The sequence below is a fragment of the Wickerhamomyces ciferrii genome, contig 00156 (assembly GCF_000313485.1).
Source record: "Wickerhamomyces ciferrii WGS project CAIF00000000 data, strain NRRL Y-1031 F-60-10, contig 00156, whole genome shotgun sequence".
In the NCBI taxonomy this organism is placed as follows: domain Eukaryota; kingdom Fungi; phylum Ascomycota; class Saccharomycetes; order Phaffomycetales; family Wickerhamomycetaceae; genus Hansenula; species Hansenula ciferrii.
This window is the reverse complement of record NW_011887584.1, coordinates 41745-67011: the sequence shown is the minus strand read 5'-3', so window position 1 is coordinate 67011 and position 25267 is coordinate 41745. Positions and strand designations below refer to the sequence as shown.

General features: G+C 30.0%; 12 protein-coding genes across 12 annotated transcripts; 6 read left to right on the top strand and 6 right to left on the bottom strand.

Annotated features, from left to right (window-relative positions):
- Positions 1 to 149: 149 nt before the first annotated feature.
- Positions 150 to 1700, bottom strand: BN7_4399 (copper fist DNA-binding domain-containing protein; the record flags this gene model as incomplete). The annotated part of the gene is made up of 1 exon (XM_011275023.1): positions 150 to 1700. The coding sequence occupies one exon, from the start codon at positions 1698 to 1700 to the stop codon at positions 150 to 152; it is 1551 nt and encodes a 516-aa protein (XP_011273325.1).
- Positions 1701 to 2750: 1050 nt separating this feature from the next.
- Positions 2751 to 3653, bottom strand: BN7_4398 (phosphatidylinositol-specific phospholipase C; the record flags this gene model as incomplete). Its single annotated transcript, XM_011275022.1, has 1 exon — positions 2751 to 3653. The coding sequence occupies one exon, from the start codon at positions 3651 to 3653 to the stop codon at positions 2751 to 2753; it is 903 nt and encodes a 300-aa protein (XP_011273324.1).
- Positions 3654 to 4480: 827 nt separating this feature from the next.
- BN7_4397 (uncharacterized protein) lies at positions 4481 to 5386 on the bottom strand (the record flags this gene model as incomplete). Its single annotated transcript, XM_011275021.1, has 1 exon — positions 4481 to 5386. The coding sequence occupies one exon, from the start codon at positions 5384 to 5386 to the stop codon at positions 4481 to 4483; it is 906 nt and encodes a 301-aa protein (XP_011273323.1).
- A 651-nt stretch (positions 5387 to 6037) lies between these two features.
- On the bottom strand, positions 6038 to 7231 carry BN7_4396 (uncharacterized protein; the record flags this gene model as incomplete). Its single annotated transcript, XM_011275020.1, has 1 exon — positions 6038 to 7231. The coding sequence occupies one exon, from the start codon at positions 7229 to 7231 to the stop codon at positions 6038 to 6040; it is 1194 nt and encodes a 397-aa protein (XP_011273322.1).
- Positions 7232 to 8466: 1235 nt separating this feature from the next.
- On the top strand, positions 8467 to 9255 carry SDH2 (succinate dehydrogenase iron-sulfur protein subunit SDH2; the record flags this gene model as incomplete). Its single annotated transcript, XM_011275019.1, has 1 exon — positions 8467 to 9255. The coding sequence occupies one exon, from the start codon at positions 8467 to 8469 to the stop codon at positions 9253 to 9255; it is 789 nt and encodes a 262-aa protein (XP_011273321.1).
- A 427-nt stretch (positions 9256 to 9682) lies between these two features.
- On the top strand, positions 9683 to 10168 carry ATG10 (E2-like conjugating enzyme; the record flags this gene model as incomplete). Its single annotated transcript, XM_011275018.1, has 1 exon — positions 9683 to 10168. The coding sequence occupies one exon, from the start codon at positions 9683 to 9685 to the stop codon at positions 10166 to 10168; it is 486 nt and encodes a 161-aa protein (XP_011273320.1).
- Positions 10169 to 10464: 296 nt separating this feature from the next.
- Positions 10465 to 11170, top strand: GOS1 (Gos1p; the record flags this gene model as incomplete). Its single annotated transcript, XM_011275017.1, has 2 exons — positions 10465 to 10627; positions 10710 to 11170. The coding sequence occupies 2 exons, from the start codon at positions 10465 to 10467 to the stop codon at positions 11168 to 11170; spliced, it is 624 nt and encodes a 207-aa protein (XP_011273319.1).
- Positions 11171 to 11515: 345 nt separating this feature from the next.
- BN7_4392 (uncharacterized protein) lies at positions 11516 to 12433 on the bottom strand (the record flags this gene model as incomplete). The annotated part of the gene is made up of 1 exon (XM_011275016.1): positions 11516 to 12433. The coding sequence occupies one exon, from the start codon at positions 12431 to 12433 to the stop codon at positions 11516 to 11518; it is 918 nt and encodes a 305-aa protein (XP_011273318.1).
- A 702-nt stretch (positions 12434 to 13135) lies between these two features.
- On the bottom strand, positions 13136 to 14581 carry FPS1 (Fps1p; the record flags this gene model as incomplete). The annotated part of the gene is made up of 3 exons (XM_011275015.1): positions 13136 to 14295; positions 14371 to 14391; positions 14494 to 14581. 3 exons carry the CDS (start codon positions 14579 to 14581, stop codon positions 13136 to 13138), a joined length of 1269 nt encoding a protein of 422 aa, XP_011273317.1.
- Positions 14582 to 19473: 4892 nt separating this feature from the next.
- GUT1 (glycerol kinase) lies at positions 19474 to 21432 on the top strand (the record flags this gene model as incomplete). Its single annotated transcript, XM_011275014.1, has 1 exon — positions 19474 to 21432. One exon carries the CDS (start codon positions 19474 to 19476, stop codon positions 21430 to 21432), a length of 1959 nt encoding a protein of 652 aa, XP_011273316.1.
- An 809-nt stretch (positions 21433 to 22241) lies between these two features.
- On the top strand, positions 22242 to 23018 carry BN7_4389 (60S ribosomal protein eL8; the record flags this gene model as incomplete). Its single annotated transcript, XM_011275013.1, has 1 exon — positions 22242 to 23018. One exon carries the CDS (start codon positions 22242 to 22244, stop codon positions 23016 to 23018), a length of 777 nt encoding a protein of 258 aa, XP_011273315.1.
- A 769-nt stretch (positions 23019 to 23787) lies between these two features.
- Positions 23788 to 24511, top strand: ZAN4 (cytochrome b-c1 complex subunit 6 family protein; the record flags this gene model as incomplete). Its single annotated transcript, XM_011275012.1, has 2 exons — positions 23788 to 23850; positions 23915 to 24511. The coding sequence occupies 2 exons, from the start codon at positions 23788 to 23790 to the stop codon at positions 24509 to 24511; spliced, it is 660 nt and encodes a 219-aa protein (XP_011273314.1).
- Positions 24512 to 25267: the final 756 nt, after the last annotated feature.

Below are 25267 nucleotides of genomic sequence, written 5' to 3'. Positions count from 1 at the left end.
TGTTATGAAACACTACTTTTGAATTAGTAACTTATGATGACATATATATATTATAATAACCTTTTAAAAAACTCCTAAAAACTATAAAACTAAAACAAACATGAAAAATATATAAAAAAAAGACACACTATAATAATGCACAATTGAAATTATAACCCAGATGTTGTTAATTTTGTATTAAAATTATTAAATAATGAATTTTCATTATCATTAAAATTCAATTCATCATTATTTAAATTATTTAATTCTCTGGGTATATTTAATTCATCATTTAATTCTAAATCATTTGAATTTTGATCTTCATTATTTATTAAATTTGAATGAATTGTTGGTATTGTAGAAGATTGATCAAAATTTAAATGAATTCCATTATTTTTATTATTTGATGATTGACCACTTTGAATTGAATCAATACTTGGTGTAAATCTATGATTTTTAAAACTTTCATTTTGATGTTGTTGCTGTTGTTGATGACCATGATCATTTGAGAAATACCCTTTATCATTTTTAAAATCAGTGGGTATATCCATAAAACTTGGAGTTAAAGAAAGTACTTCAACACTTTGTATACTTGAAGTATCATCATTATTTTGATTTTGATTTGAATTATTATTGGTATAACCATTTAAATGTTGATATTGTTGATGATTATGATTATTATTATTATTATTAATATTATTAAAATTTTGATGATTTTGAATTTGATTATGTTTATGAATCATATTATCATAATGATGATAATTATTATTACCACTTGCTAAAGAATCAGAGCTTGCATTAAATCTTGAATTTAAATTTGAATTTGATCCCATACTTGATAAAGACATTGCAGAATCTGTTCTTTGGAAATTTTGATTATTAAAACCATTATTTGAAGCTTCAGATGGTGATCTTATTTTATTATTATTAGAATTATTATATTGTTGTTGATTATGTCTTGTTGGTAAATCATTTCTTGGATCATCATGGAAATATGGGTTTATTGAAGTTGCATTGTTACTATTTGCAAATAAATCTAATAACCCATGACCAGGTTCAAAAGGCAACGGAACATCTTGGAAAAAAACATCAGGCATTTTATCATTAACATTACCAATACCATTTGAATTATTTGGTATATATTCATTTATTGGAACAGAAACTTCACCAACTCTTGTTCTTGTTTGATCTGAAACTGGTTTAGCATTTGTTAATGGGTCCATACCAATTTGTCTAACACGAACATTTTGTTGTTGTTGTGGAGTTTGTGAAGTTGATGAATAAGAATTATTTCTCCAATTAAATGTTGATGAGTTTGATGGATTTAATGAATGATTTGAATCATTTGAACCATTAGTTAATGATAAGTTTGATGAAGAAACATCTTCAGAAGGAGATTTTGATTGTGATAATTTTGAATCAATTTTTTTCCGTCTACCATGACATTGACAAGGTTCACCAGTTTTACATGAACATTTATGAATAGCACCAGATGAAGTTGAGGATGATATAGACCCATTCTTTTTCTTACCACAAGTACATGAACCTGAAGGATGTGAATTTTTATTTTTTCTTAATTCTTTACAATGTTTACATTGAGATGAAGGACGACCTTTTGGTTTAATCATCATTAATGGTTGATCTGTATGGTTACAAGTAGTGACTCTATGACCCCTTATACAACGCTCACAAGCGTACTTCACACCTCCGATAAGAACCATGATCACTTGTTATTGATATGCTTGACTTTTGGATTTGAATAATTATTGAATGATTTAATATAAATATTGGAAAATATAGCTTTTTGATGGATATAGTATATTGGTTAGTTGTTCAAAAAGGGCATGATATAGTTCAAAGCTGTCTTTTTTCCTCTGAAGCTAAATTAGACGGAACTAGTAATAAATGAAGCAAATGAAATGAAATAAACTAGCTTGATGATGGAATTGATAATGACTGGGGGTGGGATGCAAAAACAAAAACAAGCGCTTGACTTCCCGTGTGCTGGATATGAATCTGTTCTTTCTTTATTATTGGAAACTCCTTCTTTCAAATGAACCGCTGTGTTCTACTTGTCCTCCTTTTGGTTGTCAAATGGGTTGTCAAATGTTTTTTGGTTGTTTTCAATTGATTTAAAGTGGGTTTAAAATTGAATTTTTCTTGATTGTTTTTTTCGAGAATTCGTGTTGTGTGTACCAGGTGAAGTCATTCTAGAAGGAAGTGGGAGGCGTTAGGCAGAGACTGGCAGAGGGAGTGATTGAAATTAGAGGGAGTGTTTGGGAAGAAGTAGGCGAGTGTAGGCAGAGACTGGTGAAGTGAAGGATCAATGGACATTAGAACAGTAAAAGAATAGTCAATGGTTAGTAGAATAGGTAAGTAGTCAGTAGCTAGGTGTGGTTTGAATACTGTTGATGTTTGTGATCAGCCCCTCAACGAACAGAAGGCTAAGGGTTCAACTGGCTAAACAGCTGGCTAAACACGGATCACAATATCCAAGGAGTCCTGAACACTGAATTCACCCAGTCTTCGTGTCTTAGCCTTATCAAGGAGTACACGGATATATTACTCCACAAATAGCTTGACATTAACCCAACAAATATAATAACTTTATATGTCAAAGAGTTCTCTTCCCAATGGGTAAATGGATTTAAAGAACTTCTGACTCCGTAATACCAAAATAGTTTAGTTACTCGAACTACAACGTCATTATATAAACCAAAACATATTGTCAATACATAAAACTAAATATATAATAGAAACAGATGATTCAATCAAAAGTTCTTTTCAACCAATTCTTTAACTAATTTCCAGTTATTTGATTCTGCATAATCTAAAATAATAACACCATTACCTTTACCAAAAGCTTCTTCAATTTTATTTTGATTTAAACCTTCAGCAATCTTTGATGGCCAACAATTTGGATCAAAGAAATTTGAACCTGAACAAAAATTTATAAATAATTTTGGATCATTTGAATTTGTTGAATTATGTTCCACAGCTCTCTTGGATAAATCTTTAATATATTGAGCTTTTTTAGAAATATCTTCAGCACTTGAAAGTTCACACCAATCTTGAACTTGAATTGTACCACGATCATCATTTGTGGTATTATATGTCCACCATGCTGCATCAATACCAAATTCTCTTTTACGATCTTCATTCTTAACACCAAATCTTCTAAAAATAATAGCTTTACCTCTTGCTTCACCAATTCTTGGAATTTGTGTATTTAAATACCAACGATCTTTATTTGGATTAATATATTTATCCCAAATTAAATTACCAAATTCATCATTATCATTATCCCATTCTCCATTACCTTCTTGTTTAATACTAACAATAACAGTTTCTGATCTATTTTGTTCTAAAAATTTATAAACATCAGATAATACATCTTTTAAATAAACATTACCTAATAATTTAACAGGAAATTTACCATGAATAACAATTAAATCTTTTTGTTCATTTTCATCACTTTTTAAAACATTTTTAGAAACTCTAATATCAAAAAATCTAACACCATTTTTTAATTGTTCACCAACATCTTTACCTTGACATTGAACTGATGGTAATGCAGTATGTGAAGCTGCTGAATTATGTGTACCAGGAATTGATAATGATGAGATTAAAACATCATCATTGACTTCACCTAACCATTGAGAATAATTAACCATTTTGTATTTTAATTGAGTAATTCACGTATAACAATTGAATTGAATTGAATTGAATTGAGTTGAAAAATTAACACGAGTATAAAACAATTTATATTTATACATCCCGTCAATTCTCCCAAGGTGAAATTCGAAATTTTGTCACATACATTTTTGAAATTTCCATGCATAATTGGATAAATTTAGGTAATCTCTTTATCCGGGTTAGTAAATTCAAAGCACAATGTTGTCTTAGTTTACTTAATTTGTTAATTAAATTGTTTAAATCTGGTGATTGTCTGTGCTTATTTGGGGTTTATACATACTGCTTGTTGGACGTTGAAGATTGCTTATTGCTTTGGGGGAAACTGTATATATTGTTTTGCGCATGTTAGAACTTAGGAGTTATGTTATAAGAACATAGAAGGTCTACAGATTATAGAGATCAAAGCTGATAACTTAGATCTAAACCAGCAGACGTTGGATGTGTACATATATCATCTTCTTGAGATAAAACTAATCCCTAATGACATTAAAATATATTAATATTGCACCTGAGATTTGATCTATCATGACGGTTATATATTTATAGCTTATACGATCAAAGTCGCAATATAATATCTGTATAAATTAAGCGAATGAAACTATAGGAAGTATTATAATTAAGCAGTTGGTGAATCGAATACTAACTTCTATTTATTACTATAATGTGGGTCTCATATTACCTAGGTTGATTATGTTGAGTTACAAGAGAATTATAGTATCACATTTCACGAGGTGACATGCTATAAAGTGTATATTAACGATTTATCAATAAACATTCCTATAAACTACTAGAGACAAAAATGAATTCATTCAATGTTTGAAAAAGGTGGTAAAGAATCTTCTTCAGGCAGCTTGTCTGCATTCTTTTTGATGTTGATCTTATCATTTGGACAATCCATATCATATATCGAATAAAATTTCTTTTGAAGATTTGATGAAGAAATTCCAAGATCAGTCTTCTTAAACGTACTTGAGTATGTCTTTAAATATTCACTATTGATTAAATATTTACTACTTGACTTTGATGGCTTGAAGAAATAAGCACAATTACGATGAGGTATTGTTCCTTCAATACTTATAAAATTTGATCTCTGCCTTTGGAAAACTTTCCCAATCAATTTGAATTGTGCATAATGACTTGAATTTAATAATGAATTTGAATAAATGTTCAATAGTTGATGGAAACATCTGAAAAATTCTGGAGTTTTAATGCGAATAAAAACCCTTGGAATCCTTTCTAGGTTAATTTTGCTAACATCATCATCAATTTCTTTATCCGACTTCAAAGAACCAACTTTATTCAAGTAACTTGTAACATCTGAAATATTCAAATCTGGTTGCATAAATATCTCCAAATGGTGTTGCTTTTCACACCAATCAATGTAAGCTTTGATATTCTTGATATCATCTTTACTCAAGGCACTTGTAGGATGACTTTTCAATGTTAATTTGATAGTAAACTTCTTATATTCAACGTTTTGAGGTTCAACAATTTCAAAAATCTCCTTGGATTTAAATTCATAAGAAGTTCTTGGATCACATAAGGCAGCGACAAAACGTTCAGATTGACAATTTTTATACATTGTACCTGTTGTTGAATTCTTTTTTGTTTTTACTGGCTCCAAACGTAACGTTCCAATCAATTCTTCATCTGTCAAGTTTAAAATTGTGTTGTATCCTTTTCTCTGTGTAGCTGTTAATTTATTACTCATTTTTGATGAGTCTATTGTGGTTCCAATTCAATCAGGTTTTGATTAAGTTTTGAAATAATGGAATACGTTACTATATTGTAAGAGTTATATGTGATCTCAATATGAACAATATATATAGGCGAGACCTGGGGTATTTAACTATGAGAAAAATACATGCCATTGAGAGAATTTTAACCAGATAATATCTTTCAAATAGCTGATCATTAGTTCATTAGTGTAGTGCAATTTGCTAAACTACTATTTAAACAGTTAATAATCACAGAATTAATCTTCAGAATCAGTTGAGCCTTGACAAACACTAGTATTATAAGTGCATGATTATATTTGCAAATTGACAAAATTGACACCTTCTCATATATTAATTACACATATATTTATTTTTATTCAGATCTTTAATATATCTCATTAAAGAATGTTCTCATTTCTTATTTTTATTTTCGAATATGATAATTTAGATCTAGAGTATACAAGAGCTGTCGGTGACGTATATATAATGGTACCGTTACATATTGTATTTCAATCAGCTATATGAATACATATACGTACTATAATTATAACTACGATATCAAAGCTAATGAGCTTATATAGCCGAAGGTCTATCCTATTTGATTTATAAATATATAACAATACCTTATATAACTTCCATAAAATTTAAAGCCTATTATAAGGAAGATAAACGCACGGAACCTCACCACCTCGATCTATATTTGATTTACTCACATTTTTCATAACCACATCACGTTCTGTGATATTAACACTTGGAACTTCACGAATACACATAGCCATAAGTTTTGGTGCATAAATGTATACTGATGGTTCAAATTTATGAGTTAGCTGAATAGTCTCAATATTTGGTAAATAAACACTGATTTTACAACCATTTTCAATCTTTGATTTGATTAAACTGCCTAGTTTTAATTGCTTATCATAGTTATCCGATGATGTAGCTGGTTTATTGAATAATATCTGTGATGTTTCAGGATATTTCTGATTAAAATGTAATGGGTGTCTGAAAATAATTTGAAAAGAACCTGTTCGAACGGTAGCATCTAATATTGAGTGAATCATAAATTGAAGATAAAATTCAGGGAATAAAGTACTATCAACCTTGAAAATGTTATATTTTTTTGAGTTACGCTGAATCAAATCTTGAGCCTCTGTAAATAGCCGAATACACTCAGAAGTACTCTTCACATCTAATACGTTAAATAATGATTTGGTTTTCAAACCATCGGGAAAATTTTCTGCTAAATGTTCATCCCCTGCGATATTAAAAAACATAAATTCCTTATAATTGATTAAATCATCTGAAAACAGAGGCGTTTTGGACATTTTAATTGTAATTTGATCAGTTGGTGATAATAAGTCTAAAATTATTAACTGTACTTCAATTGGAAAAACCATATACCGTGCTGGTGGTGGTGGTGGTGGTGAAGAAGCTGAAACCTTTTCTGCACCGATGTCCAACTTTGAAATTTCTTCAGAAATAGTATTTTCATCTGAAGCTTCTTTTAAATTAGCACCTGAAAGCTCTTTTGAACTTTGGCTTGAAGAACGTCTCATACCTGTATTTTTATCTGAAACTTCTTTTGTACCGGCATCTTGAATTGAATCAATTTTTGTACTAACACCTTGATCTGGGACCTCTTTTGTAGTAGTGCTATTGCCTAAAGCCTCTTTCTTACTAACATCAGAAAGCTTATTTGTAGTAGAACTTTGATTTGAATCTGTTTTGGCAATAGCTTTTTTATCTGAAGCCTTCTCTGAACTTGAATTTGAAGAATCTTTTGCAGTAGTATTCTTAACTAAAACTTGTTTTTTCTCATGACGTTGAGCTGGACCCATTTTTGCACTTGTAAATTATTAAAAAGATTGATGAAGATCTGATTCCTAAAAATTCAAAATGACAAAACACCACTATTTGACAATAAAACTAATGAAGATAAAGCTCTCAAAATGTATAAAGTATAAATTCACTTGACACTGGATTGATATAGCTGAAATGATTCAAAAGATCTTGGAGTTGTATAAGGTTAAAATAACTGAAAAACAACTGGATGTAATGTAATTGAACTTATAATATCAAATTGTTTAATATTAGCAAATAATGTTAAAGCAACTTTTAGTCTTGAATAACCAGTGGGTCTTTAATAGTTCTTTACCAAACAAAAGATAAATGTAGATGAAATGGAAATTGTTTTATACTTTTGTGCACATGACTTTTAATTTTTTGGTTTTGTGGTTATTAAAATTTAAATTTGATTAAGCGCTATGGAAACACATTGAATCAAGACGTCATTAAGATCACCAGGAAACCATAGCATGAGTATATCTTCACCAATAAGAGGAATAAGCCCAATCCAATGAAGTTAAGCCATCATAATCATAATCAACTCTATTGATATATAGTAACCGCCATATCATTTGAGCACAAATCACAACTGAATAAAGTCAACCACCACTTTTCACATGGACAACATCACTAATAGACTCTAACTACCATCACAATAACATTATAAGTACCACCATAAACCATCAAACTTTGGTGATAATCACACTATTAGCTTCCTTCTAAATCAATCTAATCAAAAGTAAACAAGAAGGTGTAAACAAAACAAATGATCAGATATTCACCCTCTTTATTTTGACAGCCAATGTCTGTCATTTCCTCCCGTGTCCCGCTTGCCATTGACCCCGGGAAATTGACTATTTTATAAAAAACAAAAGGGATTACGTAACCGAGTCACACTTTCTCTTGCTTTCGCGAATCCCTAGTATCCCATCCCGGGACTTCCAACTTCTTAAAACAGCCAATCATCGCTTGCAAAATTCATAAATGCTGACAATCCCGGAGAATCGCCCCAGGCAAACAATGTTTCGTTTACCAATGAATTGCACCATAGTTAAAGTTTGTTAAGTATGAGAAATAATTTTAGTTTTACGGAACCGATGACCATTTGGCCGTCAACAAGTTTATGAAATTATTCATTTATATAAAATTAAATCTACATTTTAATTCTTTGTATTCTATTTATTGTTTTGATCTAATAATCTTTATTTCATTATATCATATACACAACATGTTTGCTTTTAAAAGATCTATAATAAGTCTAAGATCTCCTTTATCAAGAGGTCTTGCAACTACAACTGAAAAACCTTCATTAATTAAAAAATTTAAAATTTATAGATGGTCACCAGATAAACCAAGTGAAAAACCTCATTTACAAGAATATCAAGTTGATTTAAATGATTGTGGTCCAATGATTTTAGATGCTATTATAAAGATTAAAAATGAACAAGATCCAACTTTAACATTTAGAAGATCTTGTAGAGAAGGTATTTGTGGTTCATGTGCAATGAATATTGGTGGTAGAAATACTTTAGCATGTTTATGTAGAATTGATAGAGATGTTAAAAAAGATACTAAAATTTATCCATTACCTCATATGTTTGTTGTTAGAGATTTAGTTCCAGATTTAACTCATTTTTACAAACAATATAAATCAATTCAACCTTATTTACAAAGAGATTCAATTCCAGAAGATGGTAAAGAAAATTTACAAAGTGTTGAAGATCGTAAAAAATTAGATGGATTATATGAATGTATCTTATGTGCATGTTGTTCAACTTCATGTCCTTCATATTGGTGGAATCAACAAGAATATTTAGGTCCAGCTGTTTTAATGCAAGCTTATAGATGGTTAATTGATTCAAGAGATCAAGCTGGTAGAGTTAGAAGAGAAATGTTGGAAAATTCAATGTCAATGTATAGATGTCATACAATTTTAAATTGTACAAGAACTTGTCCAAAAGGTTTAAATCCTGGTAAAGCCATTGCAGAAGTTAAAAAACAATTAGCATTTGCTTAAACAAGGTGAAAAGAGTGGTTAACAATTACATAGCATATTGCATTAATTTAATATTTAATAATTTATTAATTAAATTTGAAGAGAAAGACAGTTGATCTAAGTAGATTATATTGGTACTTGAAAATTATTTATATAGGAAAACTAGCTCTATTATCTTGAAGATTTAGAAAGTTGGTTAAAATTAACATTTATATATTCAGAAATAATAAAAAAACTTGAAATTATAATTCGTTGTAGTATATAAACTATCATTTGTATGATTTCGTTTGTTCTGGTACTGTGTCTATGTCTTTCGATATGTTCCTATGATCCATTTCGGAGTGACTAAATCCATGAAAAATATAGATCAACAACTACAAGATCAACAATTGACACTTGGAATCACAAGACAAAGCATTAAGTCACAAAACATACTACACAATACAATATGATCAATGAAGAACAATATAATAAGCAACTAATAACTTTAGAAACAAAATTATCAAACTTACAACATTTGAAAAACCTCCAATTAATTACATTACCAATAACATCAAAATCAATAATAACATTCCAAACTACACCAAATGATTCAATAACTCAAAGTTTTATGATTCGTTATAATGATAACTATCAATCACCTGTATTATATTTCAAAATAATGAAATTAGAACTTGTAACACAAGATTTCTTAGAATTTGAATCATGGAAACCTATAATTAATCCAAATCAAATCAAAGAGTTAATTAATCAAGATCAAATTCAATTTGGAATGACTCAAGTGGAAGATACTAGAGGAAATTGGTGGTTTATACATCCATGTGATACTACTGAAATATTACAGAATTCAACAAATGATGAGTTTTTAATTAATTGGTTTAGTGTTTTTGGTGGAATATTTATAAATTTTAAAATTGATGATTTATTGAAATGATTTATGATGGAGTTTATAGAATTTGTAGTTTAGACAGGACTTAGACAGGCTTTAGGCTGGGCTGACCTATGATTATCTGGGGTTAGGCAGGAGATTAGACAGAGTAGTGCTGGTAGTTACGCTGATAATCAGCTTATTAGAGTAGATGTTACTGTAATTGTCAGCACCGGTGATTTTAGCTGAACCAATTTAGGAGAATTCAAGAGACACATAAACAAAATACAAAATACCACCGAAATTTAAATAACAAGATCAAATAAGTTCAACTGATTGTTTTAATAATTGATTTCACTACAATGTCTTCATTCACATCGATAAGATCACAAGCAGTCTCTCTGGAAAATCAAACCAATACTCTTTTATCAAAATTCTCAAGATTTACCGTATCTTCAACTTCTGAACCAACTGCAGATGAAGTTAAATTAGAAAAACAAATTGATGAAATACTTCATAAAGTTAGTATAATGATTGTGTTACTTTGGAGATCAATACTAACAATATCAGAGAGATGGTATTCTCAACAATTTAACAAGAATTTCAGAATCTGATTCAACAATATCAACAGTTAAATTACAACAATTATCAAGACATAAAGAATTATTACAAGAAAATTGGAAAAATTTTGCTACAATTAAATCTTCAATATTACAAGAACGTAATAAATTGAATTTATTATTTAATGTTAAAAATGATATTGAAAATCATAATAAACAAAATCAAATTAATAATGATTTAGATTATATTCAAGATGAAAGTATTAGAGTAAACAAGATGAATAATTTTACTGATTCTTTAATATCAAGAGCTTATGAAACAAGAGAATCTTTATTAAATTCAAATAATTCATTAAGTGGTGCAAGTTCAAGAATAACAAATACAATTAGTACAATTCCTGGAATAAATGTTATTATTTCCAAAATTAATACAAGAAGAAAAAGAGATGCTTTAATTTTATCAACTTTAATAAGTATTTGTATATTAATCTTATTCTTTACAAGATGAATAAAAAAAGCTAGGTGGGTTTTTAATGACTTATAATATATATATAAATTAATGATGATTTGAATTGTAATATTGGCGTACTATAACTTTTATGATCTTCGCGAATGTGGATATTAAGAGAAGACTTCATACAACCACAACAATTACCTATCCTATAAAAGTCTTCTCTAATACGGAAGTAAATACATGAGAAACATATTATTGGTTTTTCTATAGACTGAAATAGTTATAAACAATAAACGAGGAATCTGTGGATCATTTATTATAGTAATTCCAATTAAAAAGTTGTGACTCTAGGCCTTTATCACACAATATACCGTTGATAAATTGGACTTCCTCTGCATCTTACAAGTCTTTTTCAAATTTAATATCAGAATAATTTGGTAAGGATTTATCTTCATACAAGTCATTATTGTTTTTGATATTGATCCTATCATTTGAACATTTCATGTCGTATATAGAATAAAACTTATTATCAAGATTTAATGAAGAATTATCAATGTCAATACACTCAAAGAATTTTATGAAGCTTTGTAAAAACTCACTATTGATAAAATCTTCACTGTTTGACTTGAATGGCCTGAAGAAATAAACACAGTTACGATGAGGTATTGTTTCTTCAATACTTATAAAATTTGATCTCTGCTTTTGGAAAACTTTACCAATTAATTTATATGGTGAAGAATAACTGGTATCAAATGAATCTGAATAGAAATTTAATAACTGATGAAAAGATTTTAGAAAACCTGCACTTCCTATGTGTATAAGAACCCTTGGAATCCTTTCCATGTTAATTTTGCATATATCATCATCAATTTCTTTATCAGACTTCAAGGAGCCAAATTTATTTAAATAAGTTATAACATCTGAAATATTCAAATCTGGTCTCATAAATATGTTCAAGTGGTGTTGTCGATAGCACCCATCAATAAAAGCCTTTATATTATTGATATCTTCTTCACTCAAGGCACTTGTGGGATGACTTTTCAATGCTAATTTGACACTAAATTTTTTATATTCGACATTTTGAGGTTCAACAATTTCAAAAATTTCATTAAATTTAAATTCAAAAGAAGTTCTTGGGTCACATAAGGCAGCAGAAAAACGTCGAGATTGACAATTTTCAAACATTGTGCAGACTGGTGTTTGATTCTTTTTTAGTCTCACCGGTTCCAAGCGTAACGTTCCAATTAATTCTTCATCTGTCAAGTTTAGAATTGTGTTGTATCCTTTCTCCTCTGCAGCCGTTAAATTATTATTCATTTTAAATGAATGTACTGTTATGCCAATTCAAACAGGTTTTGATTAAGTTTTGAAATAGTGTAATTTTAGCATATTGTTAGAGTTATATGTGATAAGTGGGAATAATCATGAACAATATATAGCTGACGGGTTTTGAGGTAATCAATTATGAGAATAATTTACGTCAAATATTCAATATATTGAGATTTTCAAACCATGTTAATTGTGATATACAGCTGATCAGTGATCATATGTTTTCAACTTCCAGCTTAATTTAAAATTCTTGCGTAATCTCAGTCAAAACTTCAAAAGCACTGGTATTAAGAAACCTTCACAAAAATTAAATTGACATATTTGATACCTTTTCAAGAACAATATAATAGTATATTCAGAAAAAACTTCTCATTGTTAAGTCCTCGAGTACAAAACATTTGCATGTCATAATTTTTCGAAGAACCAATTCGCGAAGATTTTGTTAAAGAAGAAACCGCCTATTCAACAAACGTAGTTCATTAAAATAAAATCAATCGTACAAAAAGTTGAAAGTTGACAAAGTATCATTACATTCATCATATCATGTTTCATTATATATATATATATACCAGCTTTTGAAATATCTAGCAAATTAATCAAGTATTAAAATATTATTATTCATATAAATTTATCATAATGTCATAAAAGAATATTATAAAGTTTGTTAATCAAAACAAGGATGTTCATTGTTCATACAATATTACCAACAAACCCTGGTCCACCTTCTTTTTGTGCATGAGCTTCAACATTAAAATCTGGCTTCATATCTTTCAATTTAAATTGACGAATATGTTCACTTTGTTCATGCATTCCAAAATCTGCTCTATTTAATGGTGAATCATGTCCTTGATAAATTAAAACATCATAAATTAATCCACCAAGTAAACATCCAATTAATGGAATAACTAAAGGAACCCAAAAATAATAATTACCAGCTGTGAATAAATCAGATCCATATCCACCCACGGTAGCTGCTGCTAATCTTGGTGCAAAATCTCTTGCTAAATTTATTGCATAACCAGTTTGATAACCAAATGATGAACCAATTCCATAAATTAATAAAAATAATCCAAATGGGAATGATTGACCTAATGGATTATTATAAGGATCAGTCATTGCAAATATACCCAATTGTAACAAAGCACTTGAAACTAATTCTGATACAACTTGTCCACCAGTACTCAAATAAGGTTGACTAAATGTACAAAATAATCCTGCACTTGAAGTTTCACCACCAACAGTTCTAATACCAACACCACCTTCAAATTCATTTATGGATTGAACATATGTTGCATAAACTAATAACCCACCAATATATCCACCAAATGTTTGAGCAAATACATATCCAGGAACTTTCCTCCATGGGAATTTTCTGAAAACTGCAGATGATAAAGTAACACCAGGATTTAAATGTGCACCAGAAATTCCTGCACTCACGGTATACCCTAAAAAAACAGCGGTTGCCCAAGATAATGCAATAGTGGTATAATTACCAGCTTCACCTTTTGATAAAACTTTTTGTGCTACAACACCATCACCAAACATAACTAAAATCATTGTTCCTAAAAATTCTGCAAATGGTTCACGAAATGCATGTCTAATTTTTTGCCATCTTGTATATAAATGTGGTTCAATTTTAGAATTATTTGTTGCAGCTCTTTCTAAACCTGAAGTTGGTGCTACATTAGGTAAATTGTTAAAATTTAAATCTTGTTGTGATGTAAGTTTGAAAGGTGGAGTTGATGAAGAATATGCAGTTGATGAAGAATTTGGTAATTCATTTGAATTTAAATAATTATTATTGAAATGATCATAAGGTTGTGGATGTCGTTGACCTTGATTATATGATGCTAAAGTTATTCAAATTGTTAGATTTAAAAAACAATCTTCTCATATTTAGTTAAGAGGAAGATATATAAGGATACCTCCTCTTAAACATTTTAAATCTTCAATAAGTAAAGAGAAAATGGGTATCCGCAATTCAAATAACAAATCTTAACTGCAATATTCAAATATCTTCCTCCATTACATTCATTTGTTTTACTTACCAACTGGTCTTCCAGGTAATGTTTCCTCCAAATATTCCGATGTTATATCATCAGAATGAAAGACTTCAGGTTTACTACCCATAGACATATTTTTATATCTATACTGTGACTGTTAACTAAGAATGATCTTCAAATGAATATATTCAAAGAACTAGATTTTAAAATTATTATAAATCAATGGGTTTTTTTAAAGGGTATTTATAATTCTCTCAACTTTCTACAAAAAACCTCTTGAAGTGATTAAAAGAGAAGTTTCTTTACAAGAAGAATACTATATGAATATTGATGCCTTGGATAAATTATCTATAGTACACTTTTTTTTCAAGACAATATACCATACTGGAATTAAAACCCTAGTCATGTACACATATACATGTCCAATTAATTATAGTTTTGCATTGCTTTAAAGGATAAAGGAAACTGGGTCAAAACAAGAAACTTGATGATAATTTAATTACTGAGTGGTTTTTTTTATGGACAATTTAACCTTGCCAACACATAAGTAGAGTTTTAATGAAGTTTAAATTTTGGTTTAAGGTAATTAAGGAAAACATTTGAAGTCATTCATTGAATTATGGCTAAACTATTGAACCGAGAAATGTTTTGGAAATAGAAATTGTTGTTAACTTTGGTACTGATTGGTTGTAAAAGGACTTCTTTCTCATCTTAAGATCTTATCCGTTGTTTACGTTTAGATGAGAATATTATTTGTATAGGTTCGCTACCAATGATCATGACTACGGTGTTTAGTACGTATATAATAAAATATAAACTAATATACCGTATGATAATATTATATACGCCACTAGAATAATCCCACGTTATTCCCTTAAAATGCGCTTCAAATATCCCTTTTCCATCTCTAAACTGTTTTATTGTCTTGATAATATTTTCTTCATCAGGTATCATATTTCCGGTTCCCAAACGCACCTCGGGTTTTTGTCCAATCTTTTTTTTGACAATTGTAAATCGTATGCATCGACGCGGGGGAATGCATAAAGTTTGTTAATTTTGGTACATTTTGGTGTCTGAATTTAGAAGGTATAAAAAAAATCTATAACGGTTAATTAAGTTTGTACTTAGTATTAAGTATCTATACATATTTCATCTTATAGAATAATGATACCTATTCTGTTGGATGTTCTGTATCCGGGGTAGTTCATCTAGCTGTTTATTTGTTCTATCGTATATTCATGTTCAACTCGTTCAACCATGGACATGCTATGTAGAGTCTACTATCTAGTACTGGGCTCAGTGTTGGTTTGTCGTTCGCCTAATTATTATTCCATAAACTCCATACAGACTATTCTTGGAGTTCCCAAATTCATAAAGTCATGAATCTTGGTTCAGTACTGACATATCCCAAAAGAACAAGGCGTAGTATTAAAGTTCATTGAACTTCATTATACAGCTCTGAAGATGAATATGAAATTAAAATAGGAAAACTCGGCTCTCAAATTAGGATAAGTTCCCAAGCATATACAATAAGAACGTTGCTATATAGATGATAAATCGGAGTCCCAATAATATAATAAAGGATCAACATAATGATAGATGGGAACCCCGTTTACGCCGTAACCGTCATCTGAGATTATTGATCAGCAAGTTTATACATGGTATTGAAATTGTACTGAAATTTGAGCTTTTCAGAGGTGGGAATATTTAAGGCGATACGCAGCTGTAAACTAAACTTTTATAGATAATCTATCAATTTGGTCTTGCATTGTTGTTAGTACCTTTTTGTCAATTAAGTATAAGGCATATTGATCGATTGGTGTATAGCTAATTAATACTAGGCTAGATCATTACCCCAGATAATTTCATGCCCACTAATTCCCGATAATTTAAATACATATGAAAAATAATCATGAACCTTCATGAACATATTCTTCAACGTATTCATCATCGTAATGAAAACCTTCTTTTCAATTATTCCTTAAAGTATTCTTGAAAATAATTATCCCCTGGAAGTTTAAAAGATATCCTCCACAATTCCCTGATTGATCAAAACTATTAAAAAACTTAGGCCGCTATATTGAATAATTAGACAAATAGAAATTTGAATTATTTTTTGGTGACCTTCTAGAGCGTAATTACCATTGATTCATCTGCTTGGAGACAAACTTTACTTTAATTTCCATGATATATGAAATGTCCAAAGCCTTTTGAATACAAGAATAATCATCCAAAATTTATGTAATGATTAATGAATAGATGACTCTGGTAATACCGCCTTATTTATCTTGGATACTTGAACATATCTCCAATTTTAATCACCAAAATAAGAATGAAAAAAACTTTGAGGTTGAAATAATAGTTTGGGTATCAAAATCAAATCCACTTTTGAATTCAAAGTTAAAGTTTCTAATCAAATCTTAACAAATTAATAATAATAATCGCCAAACAGGCTAGCCAAAACGATATTTAATAGACTAAAACAACTGGTACCTGAATTTAATATAGCCTTTAACTATCCATATAAATTAGCCGCCGATAGCTTATGATCAATATCAACAAAATCATCACCATATGCGAAACCATAGTGAAAGAGTTATAACATCAAGAACCCAAATCAAGTATGATAGCCGATATCGTATATGTCCCCAGAATCAAACATAAGCCTCCTTAACCAACAAACATATATGGTCAAAGATGGGATTCAAATCATACTCAATGACTTTGTTAGCCGAACAAACCACTAATATGAACTATGTTCACTCCACAATATAATCAGTCCATCAATATTTTTATGTAAAAGAAAAAACATAAAGGTGAATAAGCAAATTGAAAACTTTTGATAAATAATAATATGAGCATAAATATGAATATGAACAAGTATGATATGTAGACATTCAATATAAAAATATAGTTTTAGTATTCGTCAACATGAATAAAACACCCTAGAATATTGATCAATCTTATGGAAATGGTAATGATTATCTATTGATTTCAAACTTGAAATGGCAAAATATAACTGATGATTGAATCCTTTTCATGTATAGCTGAACATAAATTCTTCTCTTTAGTAGTGTGTAGTTTATAACAGCTACTAATCATATGAACCACCACCAATCCATAACATTTAAGCGATAAACTATATTTTTTTCAAAATATCAGGCGCCCTAATTAAAAATCAAGCCAATAAAATAATTCAACATGAATACAAACAATAACTAAACAGTTTTAACAGTTATCAATGCATCAAATGCACATGATGTTTCAATTCTAATCTTTGATTCATGTATATGTAGTGATATTTAATCCCCCAATTTTGAGCATAACATTTACGACGAATAACATTGTAGAGCTCAATGCTCATGTTTCAAAAACCAACAAAGTTTTCTGATCTTATTGGATTGAACACTTTAAAAGTTCTGATAATGTGGAGAGTTCAAGAGAAATTCTGGGCTTTAGTTGTTGAACATTTATGAGTCCGATTATGAAATAAACTCCCAAGAGGGATAACATTAAACTTTGATTATAGGGGATAGATATTATGAATAGCCTCTTTGAACTTGGACGTTTTGGACATATGTTGAGTTATTTTATCTTGAATTGAGTTGGTACCTGTTTATTATTATGAGTACTCGAAACTTTAAAGTATGAATACGTGAAAGTTTACCAACTCAAAAAGCCAAGTAAGTGACCTAATGGAGTGAAACTCAGTGAATATAGGTAATAACTTCTCATACTTCACAGGGTTTACCTGTTATTCCCATTGAAATGCTGGTAAAGTATAATGAGTAAAATATTTCTCGGTCACTCAAATTTTCAAAAGAAATCATTGGCAGACCGACGATCCCCCGAATTCCCACATCGGAATTGTTTTTGAAATGCTGGTGGTTTTTTTTAGTTTGTTGATCATGTTTTCCATTTTCAACAGTCACAGACGCAAAGTGTTCAGGGATTTCATGGACTCGGTAGAATCGAATGTAGTTGTAGCCACTTGATTCTGGGGATGCATTAATGCTGGTTGATGGTGTTGATGGTGTTGATGATATTGATCTATTATTAACTATGAGATTAATGTAGTTGCGATTAACTGTCTATGAGCTCACCATCAGATAGGCTACCTCACTCTGTGGCTGTTCTTTTCAATTGTTATCAGCAATAGTATATACGCAACGCTCTTTGTACTCTATCGGTTATAGGCTTGAATTGCTGTTTGCAAGTTTTTCCGTGTGTTCTATCTATAGATACGCTGTGAATCATTGGGGCATTGGATTCTGCCTAATTTCTAATACTCCCACAAGTAACCACCCTTGTGTTCAACTGTGTTCTGGGCCTGGCCTTTTCACTCTTGTAACACCTTTGAAGAACTGCCCCAGTCTAGAGTGAGTCAACGGCTGCCCGATTCCCCCGTTGAGAATCAGAAATCAGAATCATTTCAGGCCGGGCCAATCGAAATTTTAAAGAGAAATTTAGAATCCACCGTATATCTGAGATTATGCGTCTTCTCGGTGGAGAAATTCGCGTACACTGTAACACAGAGTGGTTCACAAAAGTAAGAAATGTGTACCACAACTATACCATAACTATACTAACTAATATAATTCTTATATTCTATTGAGTCCTGTCCACTTCAGGAATCACATACTCATATTTTTCCCGCTTCAAAATGTCCACAACTTGTCCCATTTGTAAAATATTGTCCCGTTTGTCAAATTCTCCAGTTTTTAAAATTCAAACGTGCATGAATTTTTGATCAGTCAAAATTTTCCCAGCAGTTTTGAACTTTGAGCACGCAAAAATCAAAAATTCATTTGTTTTTACCCACAAAGTGTTTACAAAAGTTGCATCTTCTTTGTTATTTTGCTGCAATGATCGCCTTCATCTGGAGAAATGTTTGAATATATCGAAATAGTATATAAAGACCTTTTTGTTCCCATGTTTTGAAAATTTTATTCACTCTTGTTTTTTCATTATATTCAACACATACACACACACACAACTATTGTGATACTTTAATATTCTTATACAATGACTGCTGATAAAGAATACAAATTAGTGGCATCCATTGATATTGGTACCACTTCAACAAGAGCGATATTGTTCAACAGAAGAGGTGAAGAAGTTGCATCTCATCAAATTGAATATTCAACAACTGCAAACACAACAACTGATGGTAAACAAAAAATTTATTCCGCTGAAGGTATACAAATTACTGCAACTGATGATTTAGAAATTGAACGTGAAGATACTGAAGATGGTCCAACTTTAACTTTCCCAAATCCAGGCTGGGTTGAAATTAAACCAACTCATATCATTTCAAATGCTGTTACTTGTCTTGCTTCATGTAAAGTTACTTTAGATAAAGTTAATAAGGAGAGAAAATCAAGAGGTGAAGAAGAATACAAGATTGTTTCTATTGGGATTGCAAATATGAGAGAAACTACCATCTTGTGGGATAAAGATACTGGTAGAGCTGTTCATGATGGTATTGTTTGGAATGATACTAGAACTACAGATATTGTTCAAGATATGTTGAAGAATATTCCAGAAGAAAAATTGGATGCTGTTAAACAAAAATCTGGTTTAACTGTTTCAACTTATTTTAGTGCTTCCAAATTAAGATGGTTATTGGATAATAAACCTCATGTTAAACAAGCTTATGAAGCTGGTCAATTGATGTTTGGTACTGTTGATACTTGGTTAATGTATCATATTACTCAAGATCATACTTTTGCTACAGATGTTACAAATGCTTCAAGAACAATGTTTATGGATATTAAAAATTTTAAATATGATTCAGAATTATTTGATTTATGGAATATTGATCCTGAATTGTTACAATTCCCAGAGATTCGTTCATCATCAGAATTATTTGGTTATTTTAAAGTTCCAAATTTAGAAGCTATTGGTGCTCCAACTTTATTAACTAAAGAAGGTGAAGCTGCTTTAAAATCTCTTGGTCCATTAATTCCAATCAATGGTGTCTTGGGTGATCAATCTTCATCAATGGTTGGTCAATTGGCTTTGAAAAAAGGTTCTGCTAAATGTACTTATGGTACTGGTTGTTTCTTATTGTTAAATACTGGTTCTCAACCATTAAATTCTGATAATGGTGCTGTTACTACAGTTGGTTATTGGTTTAAAAATTTACAAGATGAAGAAGATGCTACTGCTCATTATGCCCTAGAAGGTTCAATTGCCGTTGCAGGTTCATGTGTTCAATGGTTGAGAGATAATTTAAAATTGATTGAAAAAGCTCAAGATATTGGTCCATTAGCTACTTTAGTTCCAAATGCTGGTGGTGTTGTTTTCGTTCCAGCATTTTCTGGTTTATTTGCACCATATTGGGATCCAGATGCAAGAGGTACAATTTTCGGTTTAACTCAATATACTAGTGCTTCACATATTGCAAGAGCTGCTTTAGAAGGTATTTGTTATCAAGCTAGAGCTATTTTAAAAGCTATGGCTACAGATGCAGGTGAAGATCCTGAATTTATGGAGGATGGTGCTGAAGTTCCATATGAACAAGGTCCTTCAAATTCAATTTCTCAATTGGCTATTGATGGTGGATTATCAAAATCTAATGAATTTGTTCAAATTCAATCTGATATCTTGGGTCCATGTGTTAAAATTAGAAAAACTCCAGTTAGTGAAGCTACTGCATTAGGTGCAGCAATTGCAGCAGGTTGTGGATTTGAAGATGATGAAGAAAAAGTTTGGACTTCAATTGTTGATGTTCAAGAATCTTTACAATTTGATGATGGTGAAGTTTTCCAATCACAATTGGATAGTAAATCAAGACGTCAAAATTGGAATTTATGGACAAAAGCTGTTGATAGAGCTAAAGGTTGGAATTCTGGTAAACCAGAAGATTTAACTGTTGAAGAATTGGAACAAAGAATTGATGTATTAAAAAATCAATTACGTTTAAAAAAAATTTCTTTAAGTAAAGCTGAAAAGGCTAAAATTTCTGAAATTTCAGCATGAATTATCATGTGTTGATCACATTATATATATATATTTGCTATTATATACCTGCATATTCCTTTTAATATTTTGCATATGAGTTTTTATGAGTTTGATTTTGTTTAATGATGTTTTATGAGTTTATATTTAATACTTGATTTTTAATTTAATATTTTAATAATTATGATATTTAAATTGTAGTTGAACAATCTTTTGGTACATCTCAATCAATATCCTTGAAACTCACTATTACATCATGAACTCATCATGAACTCGTCTTTTATTGTCTATATTGTCTATTGTCTATTGTCTATTGTCTATTGTCTTCCAGCTTTGTCTGTAAATCTCTACTTAACTTAACATTCCCCATTTGATATTGTCTTGTCAATTAATAGAAAGAGCAATTTCCAAATTAATCAATCTATTAATGGCCATTGACCAGCTCACCCTTCTGGTTTAAATCCTCATGATGATCCTCCAGCCTTTCCAAGAACCTTATCTTGTGTCAAAATGATCAACTGAACTCCACAATTTTGTCCAACCAAGTCATCCAAACACCAGAATTCATAAAAGCAGTCACATTTTCAATTTTCTGAAAAACAAAACAAATTTTGAAAAACTGAAAAAAAGATTTTTAATGGAATCGCGAAAGCGCGAATTATTATGGTGAAAGTTCGCGAATGTATAGCGAAAGTAGTGTGAGAGTTCGTTTGGCTGGGAATTGGTGATGGTGAAAAAAATCATCAAACTACTAATTTTTTTCATTATATAGTCAAATTTTATTTAGATTCCTTGTAACACTACCAAACCTTTAAATCTATCATTTAAAAATGGCTCCAAAAGGAAAGAAAGTCGCTCCAGCTCCATTAGCTGGTGCCAAAACCACCAAAGGTAAAACTGCTAAATCACCATTAGCTGAATCAAAACCAAAGAAATTCGGTATTGGTCAAAACATTCAACCAAAAAGAAACTTATCAAGATTTGTTAAATGGCCAGAATATGTTAGATTACAAAGACAAAAAAAAATCTTATCATTAAGATTAAAAGTTCCTCCAGCAATTGCTCAATTCCAACATACTTTAGATAGAAACACTGCTGCTCAAGCTTTCAAATTATTTAACAAATACAGACCAGAAACTTCTGCTCAAAAGAAAGAAAGATTAACTAAAGAAGCCGCTGCTATCGCTGAAGGTAAATCAAAACAAGAAGCTTCAGAAAAACCATACGTTGTTAAATATGGTTTAAACCATGTTGTTTCTTTAATTGAAAACAAAAAAGCTAAATTAGTTTTAATTGCTAACGATGTTGACCCAATTGAATTAGTTATCTTTTTACCAGCTTTATGCAGAAAATTAGGTATTCCATACGCTATTGTTAAAGGTAAAGCTAGATTAGGTACTTTAGTTCACTTAAAAACCGCTGCTGTTGCCGCTTTAACTGAAGTTAAACCAGAAGATGAAGGTGCTTTATCTACTTTAGTTTCAACTGTTACTGCTAACTTCAACGATAAATTCGATGAAACCAGAAAACACTGGGGTGGTGGTATCTTAGGTGCTAAATCTCAAGCTAAATCTGCTAAAAGAGCTGCTGCTGCTGCTAAAGCTTAAGGTGTAACCGTTACCTTATAAATTATGTTTTTGAAAAAAAAGAATTGTTTATTAATAAATGGTGTCCTTGTTAAAAGAATAATGAGTTGTAGTTTAATCTTGTAAGTTGATTTATTATAGAGTTAGTTTTTCATACTATGTCTTAATACCCAGAAGATTTGATATATATCGGATCACCATCGAGAAAAAGACATAAACCGCAACAGCATAGACCAATATCAGTACAACGTATACTACTCACTGTTCATTGTCCACTCTCATCTAATCCAAGTACAAGTACATCAAGTCAACTTTAACAACTTTCTAATCTAAAAGATCAATATTCCATAGTTTAATTGTGTCCCAATTCGCGATGATCTTTTAATTTTTCAACCACTGAGAATTCAGGAAACCACGATTATTTAATGGAATTACAAGGAATCAACATGAGAACATCAGGAAAAATAGTAATAGACTGTTGTAAGATGGGCTATTAGATATCATTCACCATAATAACCATCATAATGCGTAAGCAGTACTCTAAACACCTTGTTTTAATACTTTTATTCTTCATGATCACAAGCTGACTCAACAATGACATAATCTCCCAGCTAAATTTTTGTAGCCAATAAGACAATTCATTTTAAAAATTTCAAAAAAATTGTAAGGTAAAAAGCCATTGATTAATAGAGCGAAATTAATCAAAATTGAAAACAATTGTAATTACAATACTTGATCATTATCTGATTGATATTTATACAACACAACTTACCTCAAAATATTATCAAAGATGTCTTTCTTTTCAGGTTTAATGGAAACTTTTGTTCCAACTTTAGCTTTTGCTGATAATGAAGTATGTTTTGATTGCGTTTTATTATGATGAAAGAGTATGAAATACTAATAATGATTTGTTAAAGGAAACTTCAAATGAAGAAACTCAACAAGAAGAACCAAAAGAAGAACAAAAGGAAGAAAAAACTGAAGAATCAAAAGAAGAAGAGAAAGAAGAACCAAAAGAAGAAGAAACTAAAGAAGAAGAACCAAAAGAAGAAACTAAAGAAGAGGAACCAAAAGAAGAATCAAAAGAAGAATCAAAAGAAGAACCAAAAGAAGAATCCACCGAAGAATCAGCTGAAGAACCAAAAGAAGAATCATCTGGTGAAGAAACTGCTGAATCATCTGAAGAAGGTGAAGCTGAATCTGAAGAAAAAGAAGAAGGTGGTGATGATGATGAAGAAGAAGAAGATGAAGACGAAGATGAAGATGATGAAGATGAAGAAGAAGAAGAAGGTGGTGATCAATTAGATAAAATAAGAGCTCAATGTGCTGAATTACCAGAAAACCATCATTATGTTCATCATTATCAAGAATGTGTTGCTAGAGTTTTAAAAGAACAAGAAGAAGAAGGTTATGAAGATAAAGAATATAAAGAAGATTGTGTTGAAGAATTCTTCCATTTACAACATCATATAAATGATTGTGTTGCTCCAAGATTATTTCATCATTTGAAATAATCAAGTTGAGAGATGTTCAACAATTACAAATTAATTTAAACATTCAATCCATATACATATATCTTTTATACAAAAAAAAAATTCAAAAAAACCTAAAAAAAATCTTTAAAAAAATTATAAATCCAAAACATTTAATGAGTCTTATGAAAGTTTAGAAAAAAAGAAAGAAATAGAAAAAATCAAAAGTTTGTTTTGACATATATATAAAAAAGAATGACTCGTTAAGTTTTTGTGTTTTTTTTTTATTATTATCTAAAAACCCTCCTCAGAAAACAATAAAATCAAAAGAATCTGTACAATTATTTATTTCATCATGATCTTGCATATAATACTTCAAAAATATAAAGGGTCAGAATTAATTATATATATATAGTATACCATAATTATTCAAATCAAAATTTAATATGTCTTTTTATTCCAATATCATGCAAATATTCACTTCCTGCATCCCATTGTTTCCAAGGATCTAAATCATAACAGGCATATAAAATCTTATAATATAGATCAAAAATACTAAATGTAATTGAAAATTGTAGTAATTCATTTGTACTCATATTTAAACTTTTTTGTATGTGCTAAAATTTATCGCGAATATTTTGTTGGTGTTAAAAAAGATCAACAAAAAAAGCAAATTGAGAAAATCAGGTACCAAATAAACACAAGTTTTTGAACAAATTAAATCAAATTTTGAACTGAAATTAAAGTGTTATTGACACTGATTGTGTGCTATAGATCATATTCATCAGGTTGAGGTTT